Here is a 19,312-nt window from a genome sequence, read left to right as displayed (position 1 = left end):
TGACATTTTTATCATGACTTTGGTGGTCAACGCCACTTGGCTTCGCCCGTAGCTATGACCACATCACATACATGATAGAAATGTCATAACACATGGCCTCATGTTTTATTGCTTAAATAAGACATATCTGTATTTCTGCTTCAGTCTAGACAGAAGATTATCCGTGCCATACAACTGAGATAAATGCAATGCTGGCTTTGGCTGTTGCCCATTCCCACCTGTATGATGTGCCTAGGCTTAGAGCATGCCATTCAGGCTGTGAATTCCCCCTTTAGCTGCATTTATTGTGCTACTCTCGGCCCACGCCTATGTGAAGCATGATTAGCTATGATGGAGACAAATGCTAGAGGCTCCGCGGGTGGCCTCAAGCATAAACAGCCCTTCTCAGCAGTGTGCCTGCCCACCAAGCAGTCCAGGAAGAACAGGGGACCTACTCTTCACAGCTCTGCTCTCTCAGCCTGACAGGCTCCATTGAAGACAAGATCATAATGCCATCTCCATCTTTGCTGGTAATGACCTAGATGAAGAGACCTCTGAGACATTTCTGGGTCAGCGAAAGATGGCTCAGAGAGGGCTGAGAGGGAAGTGCTCTGTTCATCAGGTGATATGCAGGAGCTCCTCTCTAGGGTTCTGAAAACTCTAGATATTGAGCCAGACCTTAACAGCAGCCAGAGCAGTGTGTACATTCCTCAGTGTCCCAAGTTCTCCAATGACCTGTGTCAAACTTGGGCTGAACTCAAGGTTCCATGTCTCAAGCCAGTGCAAGCCTTGGACCTTCATGGCTTACCCCGAGGAGTTGGGACTGGACCAGTACCCCATCATGGACCCCATTGTTGCGGCCATGGTCTCCCTCTCCCTCTAATATGTCATGTGCTAATGGAAAAGCTCTTGTCTACGGTCATCTAGTCACGCAGACAGCTTTGGCTCTCACAGACAAAATACAATACGGGTGGCGCAGTGGTCTAGGGCACTGCATCGCAGTGCTAGCTGCGCCACCAGAGTCTCTGGGTTCGCGCCCAGGCTGGGCTGGGTTCGCGCCCAGGCTCTGTTGCAGCCGGCCGCAACCGGGAGGTCCGTGGGGCGACGCACAATTGGCATAGCGTCGTCCGGGTTAGGGAGGGTTTGGCCGGTAGGGATATCCTTGTCTCAGTATGTAAAAATGTAATGTAATAAAATGTATGCACTCTACTGTAAGTCGCTCTGGATAAGAGCGTCTGCTAAATGACTAAAATGTAAATGTAAATGTAAATGTCGCACACCGTGAAGAGACCCTTTATGGAGCTCCCCATTTCCCCAGGCCAAATTCTTGGTCCTGGTGTGGATGCCATTTTGGACCAAACAGCAAAGCTGCAGAAGGACAGATAGACCCTGCAGTCATTCATGGGTCCCCCTGCCCTGTATTACCCTACCCAGAGACCATTGCAGTCTAGACTTCAGCTCTCCCCTGTCTTGAAAGGCCACTGGGCCCTCCCCCCCCTGAACCAGCCACATCAACAGGCTCCAGGTCAGCAGTGCCACCACCAGAACAGGCAGCGGCATAACAAGCACCGTCCCTCTGCTCCGAAGGAGGACGGGCCCCCTCAGTCATCCTGATGGGTGTTGCCCCAGGGATCAGCTCTCTTCTCTCACACCCATCGGGTAAAGTGGGAGGAGCTTGTGGAGTCCCTCTGGGTGCTGGATACAATACTACAGGGGTACAAACTCCAGTTCCGACGCCGGCCACCACCTTTCAGAAGGGTTTGGTCAACTTCAACAGCCGACCCCCTGAAAAGAGAAGCTCTCTAACTGGAGATTGCCTCTCTGCTGGAGAATCAAATCAAATGTATTTATATAGCCCTTCTTACATCAGCTGATATCTCAAAGTGCTGTACAGAAACCCAGCCTAAAACCCCAAACAGCAAGCAATGCAGGTGTAGAAGCACGGTGGCTAGAAAAAACTCCCTAGAAAGGCCAAAACCTAGGAAGAAACCTAGAGAGGAACCAGGCTATGAGGGGTGGCCAGTCCTCTTCTGGCTGTGCCGGGTGGAGATTATAACAGAACATGGCCAAGATGTTCAAATGTTCATAAATTACCAGCATGATCAAATAATAAAAATCACAGTAGTTGTCGAGGGTGCAGCAAGTCAGCACCTCAGGAGTAAATGTCAGTTGGCTTTTCATAGCCGATCATTAAGAGTATCTCTACCGCTCCTGCAGTCTCTAGAGAGTTGAAAACAGCAGGTCTGGGACAGGTAGTACATCCGGTGAACAGGTCAGGGTTCCATAGCCGCAGGCAGAACAGTTGAAACTGGAGCAGCAGCACGGCCAGGTGGACTGGGGATAGCAAGGAGTCATCAGGCATGGTCCTAGGGCTCAGGTCCTCCGAGAGAGAGAAAGAAAGAGAGAAGGAGAGAATTAGAGAGCATACGTAAATTCACACAGGACACCGGATAAGACAGGAGAAGTACGCCAGATATCACAAACTGACCCTAGCCCCCTGACACATAAACTACTGCAGCATAAATACTGGAGGCTGAGACAGGAGGGGTCAGTAGACACTGTGGCCCCATCCGATGATACCCCCGGACAGGGCCAAACAGGAAGGATATAACCCCACCCACTTTGCCAAAGCACAGCCCCCACACCACTAGAGGGATATCTTCAACCACCAACTTACCATCCTGAGACAAGGCCGAATATAGCCCACAAAGATCTCCGCCACGGCACAACCCAAGGGGGGGCGCCAACCCAGACAGGAAGATCACATCAGTGACGCAACCCACTCAAGTGACGCACCCCTCCTAGGGACGGCATGGAAGAATGCAATCAGACAACTCAAACCATCAGAACAGAACAGTGGGTTCTATGCAGTATATTTCCTAGTCCCCAAGAGAGATGGTAGCTTTTGCCCCATCCTGCACTTGAGGCCTCTCAACTGGTTCTTGAAAACCCTCCCCTTCAAGATGTTCTCAGTTAAGCATCCTATAGGCTATCAGCCCAAGCCAGTGATTCACCACTGTCGATCTAAATTATTCTACTTCCATTTACCGATCCACCTGGATCACAGGAAGTTCCCACACTTTGCATTCAACGGCATAGCATACGAGTACCAAGTGTTACCTTTCAGCCTCTCGCTGGAACCAAGCGCATTCACAAGATTAATTGGAGCCGCTCTAGCACCACTAACATCACAAGGGATAATAGTACTAAATTGCCTAGACAATTGGCTAATCTGTGGTCTGTCAGCATCACAGGCAGCAGAAGATACGACATCTCTCCTGAAGCACATATCAGAGCTAGGCCTCAGGTTGAACATGAAAAAATCCCCCTGGTCTCCACACAAACTGTGATATTTGTCGGCATGCGGATCAACTCGTCTCTAATGAGGGCTCACCTCACAGAATAATCTGGCCTCACTAAGACCTGTACACCTCCCAGGGATCCTGAACACTGCAATGGACAAGCTGTCCAGGGAATTCCCTCCGATCTGCTGATTCCAGTGACTCTGGTTAGAATCAGGGAAGCGGGCCAGCAGGTCCTTCGGATTGCCCCAAGATGGCCGAGATGCCACTGGTTCAGCACAATACTGTCACTCCTAGCGGCGACAGCATGGGAACTACCTTGGAGGCTGGCCCTATTATCAAAGGCGGAGGGCACATTGCGGCATCCGACTCCCTCCTACCTGCAGCTGTGCGCCAGGCTGTTGAACAGCGAAAACGGTCTGGTTTAGATCTTGAGCCCTCTGTTGTTAACATGTTCAGAGTGTCAGGGCGCCGTTCAACACGTCAACCTATGACACGAGGTGGCACATGTTTTGCTAGTGGTGTGGAGAGCAGGAGGTACTCCAGAATCTTGTGACATAAAAACTGTGCTCCAGTTCTTGATGTCTTCATTCGATGCAGGGCTGCATCCACACTTAAGGTATACGCAGCATCCATTTCAGCATGTCATGATGAAGAGCAGAATGGTCTTCTTGGCAGCCATTCACTCATGGCAATGTTTCTTCAGGGAATCTGTCAATTACGCCCCTCAAGAGCCCCCTCAGTTCCCAAATGGGATTTGGACATGGTTCTTGGAGTACTATCCAGACCTCCCTTCGAAACGTTAGACGCTATAGACTTCTCTATAAACATCTATCTCTTAAGACTGCGTTTCTGGTGGCCATCACCTCTACCAAGAGGGTTAGCGAGCTACATGCTATATCTGTTAGAGATAGTCTAGGCCCGGGTAAGGTGAGTGTTACTCTCTGGCCTAATCCTGCCTTCCTACCAAAGGTCCTGCCCCCAGGTCACGTGAACAGGGAAATGGTGCTAACAGCCTTGTCCACCTCTATGCCTCCTGGGGCTCATTATGTTGATGTACGCGTTCTGTGTCCTGTGAGATCCCTAAATGCATACTTGGAGCGGACTAGGGCGATCTGTTGCTTTGATCAGCAGTTTGTGTGCTTTGAAGACTACAGGGTAAGTCTCTCTAAAAATAAGTTGTCACATTGGATTGTAGACACTATGCAAGCGTATAGCCTAGCTGGCCACCCAGCGCCATCCTTTGTGGTAGTACACTCCACCAGGGGAGTTGCCACCTCCTGGGCACTGCTTAAGGGAGTCCCGCTCTCTAACATATGCGTGGCTACCAGCTGGGCATCCAAAAGTACCTTTGCAAGGTTTTATCCGGTGAATGTGGCTGACCCTCACGGTGTGAGCTCAGCTGTGCTTGGTGCTACCCTTGACTCCCAACAGTAACCTGTGGTTGGGACGTGTACTGCCTCGAACGCCTATGGTGATGTGTTGCTCTAGGCTGTGGCCTATGGAAACTGACTTATTCTGGTATTGTCATTCCATTGAGTGACTAGCATAGTCCCTCAAGCAAAATAGACTGAAGGTTACACACGTAAACACGGTTCTATGAGCTAGGGACTATGCTATTCCAGATGTTGGATCCCTTGTAGGAAGAGTCTTGGGGAAGTGAAGCTACGCACCCATGTATTTATAGGGGGTGGGTGCACGTGCATCACACCTCTGGCACGGAATTACTCTGATATTAATATCTGGACTCATCCTGCCGCCAGGCAGAAAGATACCACATTGAGTGACTAGCATAGTCCCTAGCTCATAGAACCGTGGTTATGCGAATAACTTTAATTTCTCTGTCCTGATAATGTTTAGGGAGCGTGCACACCTGAGCACGCCAATCTGCTGAGTTGATACAATGTTGCACTTCATTAGGAATAGCTCAAGTCAAGACAGATAGAAAGGGGGGGCATACGGGCCTCCCGAGTGGCGCAGCGGTCTAGGGTACTGCATCGCCATGCTTGACGCGTCCCTACAGACCCGGGATCGATCCCAGGCTGTGTCACAACCGGCTGTGACCGGGAGTCCCATTGGGCGGCGCACAATTGGCCCAGCATCGTCCGGGTTAGGGGAGGGTTTGGCCGAGAGGGTTTTACTTGGCTCATCGTGCTCAAGCAACTCCTTGTGGCGGGCTGGGCGCATGCAGGCTGACTTCGGTTGTCAGTTGAACAGTTTTTCCTCCAACACATTCATGCAGCTGGCTTCTGGGTTAAGCGGGTGGGTGTTAAGAAGAGCGGTTTGGCAGGTCATGTTTCGGGGGACGCATGACTCGACCTTCGCCTCCCCCGAGCCCATTGGGGAGTTGCAGAGGAGACAAGATTGTAATTGGATCGCAATTGGATATCACGAAACAGGAGGAGAGAGATTAATGTAATGTGATTTTTATTTGTCATCCTTAGGCTTATGTATTTTACTTAGTCGGCGATGGAAGTTATAGGTTACTGTCGCATTGGCCTATAGGCTATCTCACAGTTCCATACACTAATTTATTTACCTGCAAATGGATCACATTGTATCAATGTGTCCATTATAGCAAACGTTAGTGCTCTTGCATTAATTACATTTTTACTTTTAGATTATTATCATTTTAATTTTTAGGATTAACCTTGTGACAATAATTTTGAGAAATGAAAACGTTATTATTAAAATTAAACTGTTCCATGGAAATGTGCATATAAAATAATCATATGTGGTAAGATAAATTGTAAGCTTCACCCAAGGAGCTGCCTATGGTCTTTATTATAACACGCATGACCAAAATTTGTGCACACACAAGCACATGCACACAGGAGTTCCCATGAAAAAAACTGGCCTGCCTATAGAAATCAATTGCCCATCCAACTGATTTGTTCTGCCGCTGGCCCTGAGTGGCGGCCTGGCCCGTTCAAGATTAGGGAGGAAAAAACTATTGAGCATGCCTAGTAAGCACATTTGGTTCCTTAGAAGTTGTATGAACGTAAAATGTTGGTTTTCCATTGGTTCTGGGAAAGAAGCCATACATTTCCTGATCGATAAAACATGTATATATTTTTTTACATTTACGTTCTGAGAACGGAAGTGGAAATTTCGCCTGTTCTTGTAAAGTAAATGTTTAGGTTGCAGGGAGGTTCTGAGAAGGTTTTACTGTGGTTCCCTGAACGTTTTTTAATAACACTCCTACCTTAGTTTGAGTTAACTGTTTTGAACTCCAAGCACAGATAGGACACATGGAAATGCATTTGCTTATGCATGAATCCTGCAAAAGGTGATCAGTTAGATTTGAGCCTATGATGTTCTGTTTGTTATCCATGGAATTAGTCCACCACCAGGATGGAGCTAGCATGCCATGTTTTTTTTTATCATACAAAGCTGTTAATTTTAGTCTATTCAAACATACGCCATTTCAAAGGAAACAAGCACTCAACATCAGGTGTGGCCAATTAGTAGGAGCGGCCAACACACCTGAACACACTTAACAAGATAGAGGATAGAGTTTTGTGGAGTCTGAGAACATAAAACATTATTTGAACGTTATTAAGGGTTTCTTTGTCCCCATCCACCCACAGCCATCATCTTTCTCCCTAACCGGAAACCATGCCTCCCACCCTGCCTTGCCTTTTTTAAGGGAAGGTATTTTAAGGGAGTATGCGAACACAAATATTAATTTCCCCTAGCCGAGTTCTGCTAGGAGCAAACCGAACCCATGTTTTCGGATGCCTTTAGCCAGGTCGCTAACATAAATATAATTCCTCTCGGTTTGAGTCACGTTGTTGCTAAGTACGTCAAAAGTAAAAAATATACAACAAAATAGCTAGCTCTCTTTTTCTCTGTCCTCCGGCTACACCATGGTGCTACTCTAGAGGGTACTGTAGATCATTGCTAAACAGTGTGTTTTAATCAGTTATTTGGTGACGTGAATATATTTAGTATAGTTTTATCTAAAAAGGGTAACTTTTTTAATGTTTCACTATTCTAATATTTTTTGGGCTGTGGAGACTTGTGGGCGGAGTGCTGATGACGTCGCCCACTGTATGCTCTTTCGGTAGCCTGATTGCGTCCAGACTGAGGAAAAATCTGTGACCACCTCTGGACCAGTCTTTTCAATGCGATATTTGTATTCAGATAGCAGAAGTCGCATGTAAGTGTCAAGTGTAGACGTGACCCCAGACAGTGCAGAAGAGCTGAAATTCCCATACATGTACCTCTTCAGTCTACTGGAGTAGCTGGGTTACCAGGGATAAATTGGCTATGAATACAAACTACTAGGTGAGAACTGAGCTGCATTCCAAATGTCAGACTATTCCTCATATAGCGCATTACTTTTAGCCAGAGGCCTCACATTTAATGGGTTTAATGGTGAACTAATTGATGTCTTAACTAAACAACCTTTCATTGCACTGGACTACAGTTCAACTCACTTATGACATTGTGGATTTAAACTGTTTCCTCACTTCAATCATCATATTTCTAATGTAGAGTGTAGTAGTAAAGTTATGATAATGTTAGTGTGTATACTGTATAAAGTAAAACTGTCAACTTTGAATCAAGGTTCTACAAATGAAGGTCTGGGTTGGGAGAAAGATTACTGGAAGAGGAACTACAAGTGATGGACCAAGAGACCGGAATATTATATTTGGTAGAATAGGCAAAATCATGAACTAACAATGTGAAATGTGGGTTTGACAAATGTCAGGAGGAGAACTCTACCTGCCTGAATGCATAGTGCCAACTGTAAAGTTTGGTGGAGGAGGAATAATGGTCTGGGGCTGTTTTTCATGGTTCAGGCTAGGCCCCCCTAGTTCCAGTGAAGGGAAATCCTAACGCTACAGCATACTAGACGATTCTATACATCCAACTTTGTGGCAACAGCTTGTTTCAGCAAGACAATGTCCCCGTGCACAAAGCGAGATCCATAGAGAAATGGGTTGTCAAGATCGGTGTCTTGTCAAGATCGGTGTGGAAGAACTTGACTGGCCTGCACAGAGCCCTGACCTCAACCCAAACACCTTCGGGATGAATTGGAACGCCGACTGTAAGCCAGGCCTAATCGCCCAACATCAGTGCCCAACATCAGTGCCCGACCTCACTAACGCTCTTGTGGCTGAATGAAAGAAAGTCCCCGCAGCAATATTCCAACATCTAGTGGAAAGCCTTCCCAGAAGGCTCCAACTCCATATTAATACCCATGATTTTGGAATTAAATGTTTGACGAGCAGGTGTCCACATATTTTTGGACATGTAGTGTAGCTCCTATTGATGTTTTTTTAAATAGTTTTTTTCTTAGTTTATTATTATGGTTAATAATAATTTATTATTGTGGTATACAATTGGTAGTTACAGTCTTGTCCCATCGCTGCAACTCCCGTACGGACTCGGGAGAGGCGAAGGTCGTCCTCCAAAACTTGACCTGACCAAGACTTCTTGCCACAATGCCCGCTTAACCCGGAAGCCAGCCGCACCAACGTGTCGGAGGAAACACTGTACACCTGGCGACCAGCCAGTCGGGCTGCCACAGGAGTCGCTAGAGCGCGATGGGCCAAGGACATCCCTGCCGGCCAAACTCTCCCCTAACCCGGACGATGCTGGGCCAATTGTGCACCGCCCCATGGGTCTCCGGTCGCGGCTGGCTGTGACAGAGCCTGGACTCGAACCCAGAATCTCTAGTGGCACAGCTACTACAATGCAGTGCCTTAGACCACTGCGCCACTCGGGAGGTCCTCATTGATGTTTTGAATGTGTGCTGAGCAGCAAGCAGTATGATCAGATCCTTTGTAAGCCAATATGTATTTTTTCATTGTCTTTTTAATTTACTTTTGTACAATAAAGTCCTGTGTTTGTACCACACTCTCTCTTCACTCCACTCTCAGTCCCTAACATTGCACAACGCACACATGTATACAGTAGTACCATACTTACATCTGTCAAGTTACTGTTAAAACACACTTGAATATACCATAAGGTTTATTGTAGCATATCATACAAATCCATCTGTATATACATAATGTACATATACAAGTTTCAGATTATATTACAGTTTCAGAATGCTTATACTGTTGCTATAGCTGGCCTAACTGTTAACATTATCTTGAATTATTCCAAATCCAGTGTTCTTACCTTCAAAACAAAGAAACATCTCTACAGACACAATTCACCTTACTCAGAAATCCATTATTATTATTATTAACATTCCAATTTCCTTCATTCCTTTTTAATAAGGAACTTTAAACAATCTTGAAACATTTGGTTTCCTTCCATCGAAATGTGTACAAACGTTAAGGCCATCTGAAGTCATAATGTATTGCAATGACATCTCTGAACTGATGTGTGTGTGTGTGATATTACAATGTTGTACACAAGCTGGCTCCTACAGTATGTCCACCCAACACTCCATATCTTTGTAAACAGAGACCAGCGATACCCTCAAGCCTGTCCGAATGTAGCTAGTTAGCAGTCCAATTGCATTTTCCAGAAATTCCACTTGCACGATTGATGCAATAACAATAAAACTGCTCTGGTAGCATTGTTAAGAAATAAAACATAAAAAACTAAGGCACTTCTAGGATGAAGAAATGGCAGTAGGGCAAATTGGGTAGCAGGTTTGACAGTTAGGATACAATGGGAAGAGGGGAAAAAATCTATTACCCAATATTTCAGACTGAAATGGCAGCAATCTTTCACCTCCGCAGAAGACTCAAGACTGCGGATTCACTGGATTGTGTGCAGTGGCGATCTTAAGCATCTCGTCCTGTACCTTCGCAAGGCACAGTATCCGAGAGAAATAACTTCACATATTCGTGTTCATAGGATTTGAACACCTACAATGATAAATGGGTTACGAGTTGGAGAATAGAATCTAATTTCCCAACACTTGGTTGCACAATAGTGACTTGTTTACAGTCCAATTCAGTTGGTTGGGGAGTGAGATCCACTTCAGGTTAGCTGTACATGTATTGTAGATGATCTCTCATTAGAAGTAGAAGCTGAATGGGAACATGGCTGAGATTACATACAGAAGTTTGGCTTTAGATCAAACTAGACTGAAAGTCTCATCCCCCTTTCATTCTACCCTACCACCACTGACCTCCAAGTCAATGAGGAATGGGCCCAGAAAGTTGGCATTGAAATGGGGGCAAATTGCATAACTTCCCTGTTTTGATCTGGTGCACTGTTCAGTGCAAAAAGCTAAATCTTCTTCAATCGGATTCTGTCATTGTGAGGTAGTGTTCACCTGAGCCTCAAAGCAAAGCGTTTGTAAAGTGACCTCTGTCTGTGAGGCCCAACGTCCACTGCAGAGGGCATGTCAACACCCACAACTGGCAGGAAAGAGTTCAGCCAAAGCCTGTCTCTGGTTCAACTCAACTTACATTCTGTGTTGAGAGTAAAGTAAAAATGTATTTTCAGTCACTATAGGGCACATACACTGTCTGATAAAGAAGAACCTTTGTGTGCAATAGTGTGTATAGTTCCTCCGAATATCTTTTGCGAACTCTCTCTCTGATTCGCTGGTTCAGCACTTTTCAACGATAACATCCTTTTTTGGTGTCCCACAAGTCAAGGCGGCCTATAAAGGAAGCCGCCTGTCTGGAACTACACCTCCCAGCAGCTCCGTTTCTCTGAGGCATGCCTGGTCCTGATTGGCCCTCCAGCCCTAGAGCAAACCGGTCCAAAGGTTGTAGCAGGCTGTGTTGATCACAGACTCCAGATGATGGTACATGGACACCAGCTGGGGTGGGGGGCTGCTGCTAGGCTGCGGTTGGGATGGCAACGGCTCCCTAAACACAACCTTGAGGCTCTGGTGGGAGGCAACAAAGATAAATTGAAAATGTCATCTCATGTTATAGCTTATAAGGAATTCATACACAGTATTGGAGAAGCTATATAATAATATAAATGGGATTTTAAGAGTGAGAGCATAACAAGGGGCAGACATCACAATTACTCACCGTTTTTCCTGCCTTAGTGTCAAGGAAGACCAGAACAAAGCAGTCAGTGAATTTCTGGTTTAGGACAGCCTGAAAGAGAAAATAAGAGAATTGCAGGGCAACTGTTTATTTCAAGCTATAATGACTTACTTAAAATTCCATCCCCCCTTATTCCACACCATATAACTTGGAACAAAAATAGGTGGCTGCCTACAGTTAATAGATGGATGGGATCTTGTGTTTGAGCTGTTTTAGTCTTTTTCCCTCTGGAACCAAAAAGTTATTGTGTGTGTGTCGTTTGCTAGGGAGGGAGGGAGAGGTTGAGTTTATGTCACCAACTACAGTACTAGGGCGGAACATCTCCAGAAGAGAAAAAGTCAGGGGGATGTTCTTTTGATCTCAACTCTCTCAATTACCATATTAAGTAGAGAATAACCTCTTGACACAGAAGAGGAGATGAAAATTCCCCACAAGACTCCCATAATCCCCCTTGAGAGCCACGCTTCACATTTTTACACAATGTCAAAACCCTTCTTCCAAACTGCAGAGGTCTCACAATTTTACATGTTTGAACAGACCATTTTCTTTCTTTCTGCCTTCTTCACACTCAATAGTTATTTTTCTCCCCTGTTACCAATGAAAGTTAGAAGCCTGAGAGAAACAGCTGAGTTTCATTTAGAAAAGTTCAAGGTGACTTGAGGCAGTTCCTTATAACGGATTAGTCCAGTAGAACTGAACAAAAATATAAAACGCAACAATTTCAACAATTTTACTGAGTTACAGTTCATATAAGGATATCAGTCCATTGAAATAAATTCATTAGGCCCTAATCTATGGATTTCACATGACTGTGAATACAGATATGCATCGGTTGGTCACAAATACCCCCAAAAATAAAAAGGTAGGGGCATGGATCAGAAAACCGGTCAGTTTCTGGTGTGACCACCATTTCCCTCATGTAGCGCGACACATCTCCTTCACATAGAGTTGTTCAGGCTGTTGATTTTGGCCTGTGGAATGTTGTCCCACTCCTCTTCGATGGCTGTGCGAAGTTGCTGGAAATTGGCAGGAACTGGAACACGCTGTTGTACACCTCAATCCAGAGCATCCCAAACATGCTCAATGGGTGACATGTCTGGTGAGTATGTAGGCCACGGAAGAACTGGGACATTTTCAGCTTCCAGGAATTGTGTACAGATCCTTGCAACATGGAGCCGTGCAGTATCATGCTGAAACATGTGATGGAAGCAGATGAAAGGCACAGCCATGGGCCTCAGGATCTTGCCATCGATAAAATGCCATTGTGTTGGTTGTCCGTAGCCCATACCATAACCCCACCGCCACCATGAGGCATTCTGTTCACAACATTGACATCAGCAAACCACTCGCCCACACGACGCCATACATGCTGTCTGCCATCGGTACAGTTGAAACCGGGATTCATCAGTGAAGAGCACACTTCTCCAGCATGACAGTGGCTATCGAAGGTGAGCATTTGCCCACTGAAGTCGGTTATAATGCCGAACTGCAGTCAGGTCAAGACCCCAGTGAGGATGACAAGCACGCAGATGAGCTTCCCTGAGACGGTTTCTGGCAGGCTGTGCAGAAATTCTTCACTGTGCAAACCCACAGTTTTATCAGCTGTCCGGGTGGCTGGTCTTAGACGATACCGCAGGTGAAGATGCCGAATGTAGGCTGGCGTGGTTACACGTGGTCTGCGGTTGTGAGGCCCGGTTGGACATACTGCCAAATTCTACAAAACAACATTGGAGGCAGCTTATGGTAGAGAAATGAACATAAAATTATCTGGGAACAGCTCTGGTGGACATTCCTGCAGTCAGCATGCCAAATGCACGCTTCCTCAAAACTTCAGACATCTGTGGCATTGTGTTGTGTGACAAAACTGCCCATTTTAGAGTGGCCTTTTATTGTCCCCAGGACAAGTTGCACCTGTGTAGTGACCATGCTGTTTAATCAGCTTTTTGATATGCCACACCTGTCAGGTGGACAGATTATCTTGGCAAAGGAGAAATGCTCACTAACAGGGATGTAAGCAAATGAGCCCACAAATTTTAAGTAAGCTTTTTGTGCGTATGGAAGATTTCTGGGATCTTTTATTTCAGCTTATGAAACATGGGACCAACACTTTACATGCTGTGATTATATTTTTATTCAGTATAAAAAGTTGACCTTCAAAATCCATTGAAATCAAATAGGGGATGGAGGGAGGGAATTCATTATTGAATATTACACATATAGATTGATATAATATTTGTCTTGAATGCATATAATAAACAGTTGAGTCCAATGACTGAGCGATGGGAACTTTGATAGAGGCACCCGGTAGTTTTGATGTTGTTGCATGCAGTGTCACGATACAGTTTGGCTTGAGGCGGATGGAATCATTGAATGTGGAGTAGAGAAGAGGGGATAATTCATTTGCTTAGTGGGGTGCTTTCCCCTGTTAATCTGCATTATATTCTGGGTCACATTGAATCAGCTGGAGGTGCAGTAGCTGGTGGTGCTATAGTCCAGTGGTTCCCAAACTTTTGGGTGCGGAGAGGTAGGGGGAGATGAACAAATGCAATTGTTTGTTCTTTTTGAAAGTCAGGCTTTCAACTTACTCTTGACAGTTGTAATAGTTGAATGCACAAGGTGCAATTTCGAAATTGGGTAGTGCATCAGTAGGTTTCCTCTTGTCATGTCAGTCATTGCAGAACTTAGAGAGCTATTTATATATTGTCAGAAATAGGGGGGGGGGGGGGCACCTCATAATATACTGTGATGGGCTGTGTTCAGTAGGGAGAAAAGTTTTGATAGGTTTTCCATTGCAGATTTTGCTACGTGTGTCCTACTGAACATGACGTTGATTTAGTGGTGGTTGAGCTCTGAAGGCCGCACTCTGGAACCTATTTTGACAAACAATTTGAATTCTACTGTGATTGTGGAGTTGTAGCTTTTACATGTTCTTGTAGTGTTTATATTTTATACGTTATATTAGTTGTTTTGTTCTTACCAGATACTGAATGCCACTGTCATCAAAGTGTCGGCAGCTCTGAGGGAATCGAGTCAGCAGCACTTTGATCAGACTCTGGTACCAGCTGGGACTCATGGTTAGGAAACAGTCCTGGAACCGAGAGAGAGGACACAAAGCTTTTAAAAAAGTGTTATTGTTCAACATTTCGACCCGAAAATATTCATCAGGCTTCTGAACTACAGATAAAGAAATGGCTTGACCCTACCAGTTACCACCCACATACAAACCCGCTTCAGCTACACAAGAACTATTGCTGAAACTGGAGGAACAATTAGCCTACACACACTGACAAAGGATACATTAGGAATTAAGATAAAAGTAAAGATCTTTCAAAGTCTTCTCGATATTACCTTCCAAATTAAAAATGCAGAAATAGTACACATCCAATTACTAAGCTGGCTTTGAATCTAAAATGTATAAAACATTTCTTGGCTGAGAATCTGTGATTCCCTGGCATACATTATAAATAGCAGCAATTGATGCAGGCAGAGTAGAGGATCGGGAGGGAAGGCAAAGCGGGGGGGGGGGGTGAGCTGTAGGCAGCTTTTCAACGGCGACCCCTGCAATGCTGTAGAGCCTACTCAGTTCACAATGTGCATACTTTACTACACACTCTTAATCTGTTCTCTCAGCTCGCTGGCAGTGAAGTTTCCATTCCACTTCTTTTTTCTTTATATAAATAGTACGTTTGGGTTTTTAAATTAGGACTTTCCTGTTGATAATTGCTGAGATCCCTGTAGGAAAGAAGAGGGCAGCTCTTTACTGTAGCTATACCTCCACACTAAATTGAAGTGTACATCTTTTCCTACATAATGATATAGTTATATATAAAAATAAATGTTTTAAAGGCTGCTCTCTACTGTCCCAAATGGCCCCAATTGCCTATATACTAGGAAATAGGGTTTGGGAAGCATCCCATGCTAACATCCTAGTCATAATTAATACCTTCTGCACGTTGGGCTTCTGAGCATCCAGAAGCTTCAACCTCATGATGGATTTGATAATAGTTTTAGTTCATCTTTAACGAGACATCATTTAAATGAAATTTAATTTGTTACTAGCAAAGAGTATCATCAAACACATTCTATATGTAGTTCAATTTGGTTTAAAATCTATTTTGTAGCTGGGGATCACATGTAGCCAGAGTAGACCTCTGGTAGCTGAGCGCTACCCCCTAGTTGTGAGCAGCATGTAGACTTCTGACATGCCCAGAGGGTCAGGGGGTATAAAACAAACTCACAGGTTGCATCCCAAATGGTACCCTATTCCCTAAAACGGTGCACTACTGTTGACCAGAGCCCACGGTCCATGGTCAAAAGTAGGTAACTATATATGGAATCGGGATGTAACTACAGAATAGATCAAATATGACATTGGCACAGTGGAGTAGCTACATGTAATCACAATGCACATATCTGCATTCAGCAGATTGACATGTTCTCCAACTGCACATGGGGATACGACGGCAGCACTATCCTCATGTTGCAGTCACTGTAAAGCTTGTGTGGTTAATATATGGAGGATACGGCCTGGTCTTGGCTCCATTCTCCACCTGCCTCCCCGTCTCAGCTCTGATGGGATGAGCTACTGCGGTGCACTGTGGGAAGGCTCTAAGACTCGAAGGAACTGTCAGTCACACAGTGAGGAGCCCAGTAGCCCACAACCACTGAATCAGGAAAAGTATGGGGGCTTTTAGAGGGAGCCTGTGATTATCAGGATTCCTTTCTCCATGGATTACGTACCGTGTTTCTCTCCTGTTCGACACGCACAAGAAACATGCGTGCACGCATGTGCACACGCGCACACACACACACACACACACACACACACACACACACACACACACACACACACACACACACACACACACACACACACACACACACACACACACACACACACACACACACACACACACACACACCTCTCTCTGTGATTATGACTATTCATCCAAGGATGCTGTGGAGTCGTTCCTTGACATTTCAGTAAGCCATGACACCTACCATCTCAGATTGTTCTGAAATTCTTTCTGTAGTTAGAAACAGCTAAGATTGGCATTTCTGCATTTTCTTTTAAACATTTTTATTTCATCTCATTGACATTAAGCGAATTGACTGCACTCAAATTGGCCACTTTTATTTCTAGGATTCAGATAATATCCAATAAATATAGTACCCAACATCCGATTTGTACCAAACTTTTTCCTACCAATAAGTAAGATATGAGGAATCCCCCCAAAAATGTCAAAAAGCCCCCCACACCCCATGCCAATCCCACCCTAACAACCCGTATCAATTCTTTATGTTTGACAAGTAGTATGAAGCTGTGGCGAGGAGTATTGCTTCTCCATACTATGAATTGTATTCCCTTCCCTCACCCTGAATCTGGTGATGTGTTTTTCCTCTTTTCAGAGAAATTTGTAATTGAAGTCGCTTGCATTATTTACCATAAAGTAGTGCGAAAGTACCAGGACGCTTCTGTTCCTGTTATACCGCCACATTCATCCATTGTGCTGGTCTCTTGTCTTTATTAAATAGATGACAACATGTCAACAAATGACAACAAATAGATGTCGACCGAGAGTCATCCTGTTCTTTCGACCAATCGATTGGCCCATATATAGGCAGACACACCCCTATGTGTTTGAATAAAATAAACGACATATGCAGCGAGCTTGTCTGATGCTTTAACCATACTGTTTGATGACATAATTAAGACACAAAAATGACTCAAGAAAGAGTCCGATGGTCACACTGTGTTAAAGAATGACAGCGAGTTCCTGTGTGACTGGCGCACGTTGTCTCGCTCTCCTCCCTACTGCAGCGGAAAGGCACCACACCACAGCAAGTGTTTATTGCGCTGTCCGTGCTGAAGCTACAACATTATTTCAGCCATTTAGTTTCTTACTTGTTTCTGACTGAAAAGTTCTGTTTCCGAAAACCCAAATTTGTTTAGGAAAAACATTCCCTATTCCCTCAACCCTTGCTCTCTTTACGTGAAACATATACGCATGGCATGCCATGCCAATAGGGCCTGACCTATAGCCTATCATAATCACATCAATAAATGGGTTATAACAAACTCCAAACACAGTAACACATGACAGCACAATGGATGTGGAAAAATAAACTCGAAACGGGTGAATGTTTACTGGTTGCTCAGGAGGGAAAGGGGAAGTCAGATCTGGGGAAGACATTGAGTTAGTTGTGGAAACTACTGGAGATCAAGAAAAGGGAGGGTATAGGAACAAGCGTTGCATGAGTATTATGTGCCAAACAGTTGCTGTTAGATTACAATATTATTATTTTTTCAGACCCTTTGGAACAGTGTAAACACTAAATAAATAAGTGTACCAGGGAGTCTGTAAATCCTTTATTGCAGCAGACTAAAAACAGTTGCATGCATTTGTGAATTGCGGTTTATTTATTGTTTAGGCAAATTATTCAAAGCTCCCTTTGTTATTTCACTTTAAAACTTAAAATGCTTGATTGAATTTCAAAGCATGAATGTCTCGTGTGCTTTGTGATGGCATGAACGAATGAATGACACAGTAGCCTATATATGGAAATATAGGCTAAGTAAGTTACTGTATTAAGACGAAACAGGACTCTAAGGCCTACAGCTCGATGGTGGTTATACAAGGCTACTATACAAAGAGCACTAATGGTATCGACATTACTTATTATTCTAACGATGATCATAATAATTGTAAAAATAACAATAGGAAGGAGATCAAAAAAAGATGATAGTGTTTTGCTATTGTAATGGTTATTGGGTTGCATGGGTTTAATGGTAAAATTCCACTAATCACAATACATGCAGTCCTTCCAGAAAGAATTCACACCCCTTGACTTTTTCCACATTTAGTTGTGTTACAAAGTGGGATTAAAATGGATTTGTCATTTTTTTGTCAACAATCTACATGAAATACTCTGTAATGTCAGTGGAAGAAAAATTATATCATAAAAAAATATATTTAAAAAATCACACTAATATACACTGCTCAAAAAAATAAAAGGAACACTAAAATAACACATCCTAGATCTGAATGAATGAACTATTCTTATTAAATACTTTTTTCTTTACATAGTTGAATGTGCTGACAACAAAATCACACAAAAATGATCAATGGAAATCAAATTTATCAACCCATGGAGGTCTGGATTTGGAGTCACACTCAAAATTAAAGTGGAAAACCACACTACAGGCTGATCCAACTTTGATGTAATGTCCTTAAAACAAGTCAAAATGAGGCTCAGTAGTGTGTGTGGCCTCCATGTGCCTGTATGACCTCCCTACAACGTCTGGGCATGCTCCTGATGAGGTGGCGGATGGTCTCCTGAGGGATCTCCTCCCAGACCTGGACTAAAGCATCCGCCAACTCCTGGACAGTCTGTGGTGCAACGTGGCGTTGGTGGATGGAGCGAGACATGATGTCCCAGATGTGCTCAATTGGATTCAGGTCTGGGGAACGGGCGGGCCAGTCCATAGCATCAATGCCTTCCTCTTGCAGGAACTGCTGACACACTCCAGCCACATGAGGTCTAGCATTGTCTTGCATTAGGAGGAACTCAGGGCCAACCGCACCAGCATATGGTCTCACAAGGGTTCTGAGGATCTCATCTCGGTACCTAATGGCAGTCAGGCTACCTCTGGCGAGCACATGAAGGGCTGTGCGGCCCCCCAAAGAAATGCCACCCCACACCATGACTGACCCACCGCCAAACCGGTCATGCTGGAGGATGTTGCAGGCAGCAGAACGTTCTCCACGGTGTCTCCAGACTCTGTCACATGTGCGTGTGAACCTGCTTTCATCTGTGAAGAGCACAGGGCGCCAGTGGCGAATTTTCCAATCTTGGTGTTCTCTGGCAAATGCCAAACGTCCTGCACGGTGTTGGGCTGTAAGCACAACCCAGATCCTGTGGACGTCGGGCCCTCATACCACCCTCATGGAGTCTGTTTCTGACCGTTTGAGCAGACACATGCACATTTGTGGCCTGCTGGAGGTCATTTTGCAGGGCTCTGGCAGTGCTCCACCTGCTCCTCCT

General features: G+C 44.7%; 1 protein-coding gene across 1 annotated transcript in view; it reads right to left on the bottom strand.

Moving 5' to 3' along the window:
- Positions 1-9,248: 9,248 nt before the first annotated feature.
- Positions 9,249-19,312, bottom strand: part of LOC120052100 (KICSTOR complex protein SZT2-like) — a 110,614-nt gene continuing 100,550 nt past the window's right edge. The window contains exons 71-73 of the mRNA XM_038998952.1: positions 14,244-14,354; positions 11,249-11,317; positions 9,249-11,097 (exon numbers count right to left, since the gene is read on the bottom strand). Coding sequence (XP_038854880.1) covers positions 10,954-11,097; positions 11,249-11,317; positions 14,244-14,354 — 324 coding nt within the window. The 3' untranslated portion in view covers positions 9,249-10,953. The remainder of the gene's footprint in view (positions 11,098-11,248; positions 11,318-14,243; positions 14,355-19,312) is intronic.

Source organism: Salvelinus namaycush, chromosome 8 (assembly GCF_016432855.1).
Source record: "Salvelinus namaycush isolate Seneca chromosome 8, SaNama_1.0, whole genome shotgun sequence".
Classification (NCBI taxonomy): domain Eukaryota; kingdom Metazoa; phylum Chordata; class Actinopteri; order Salmoniformes; family Salmonidae; genus Salvelinus; species Salvelinus namaycush.
This window is presented reverse-complemented; position numbering and strand designations above follow the sequence as displayed.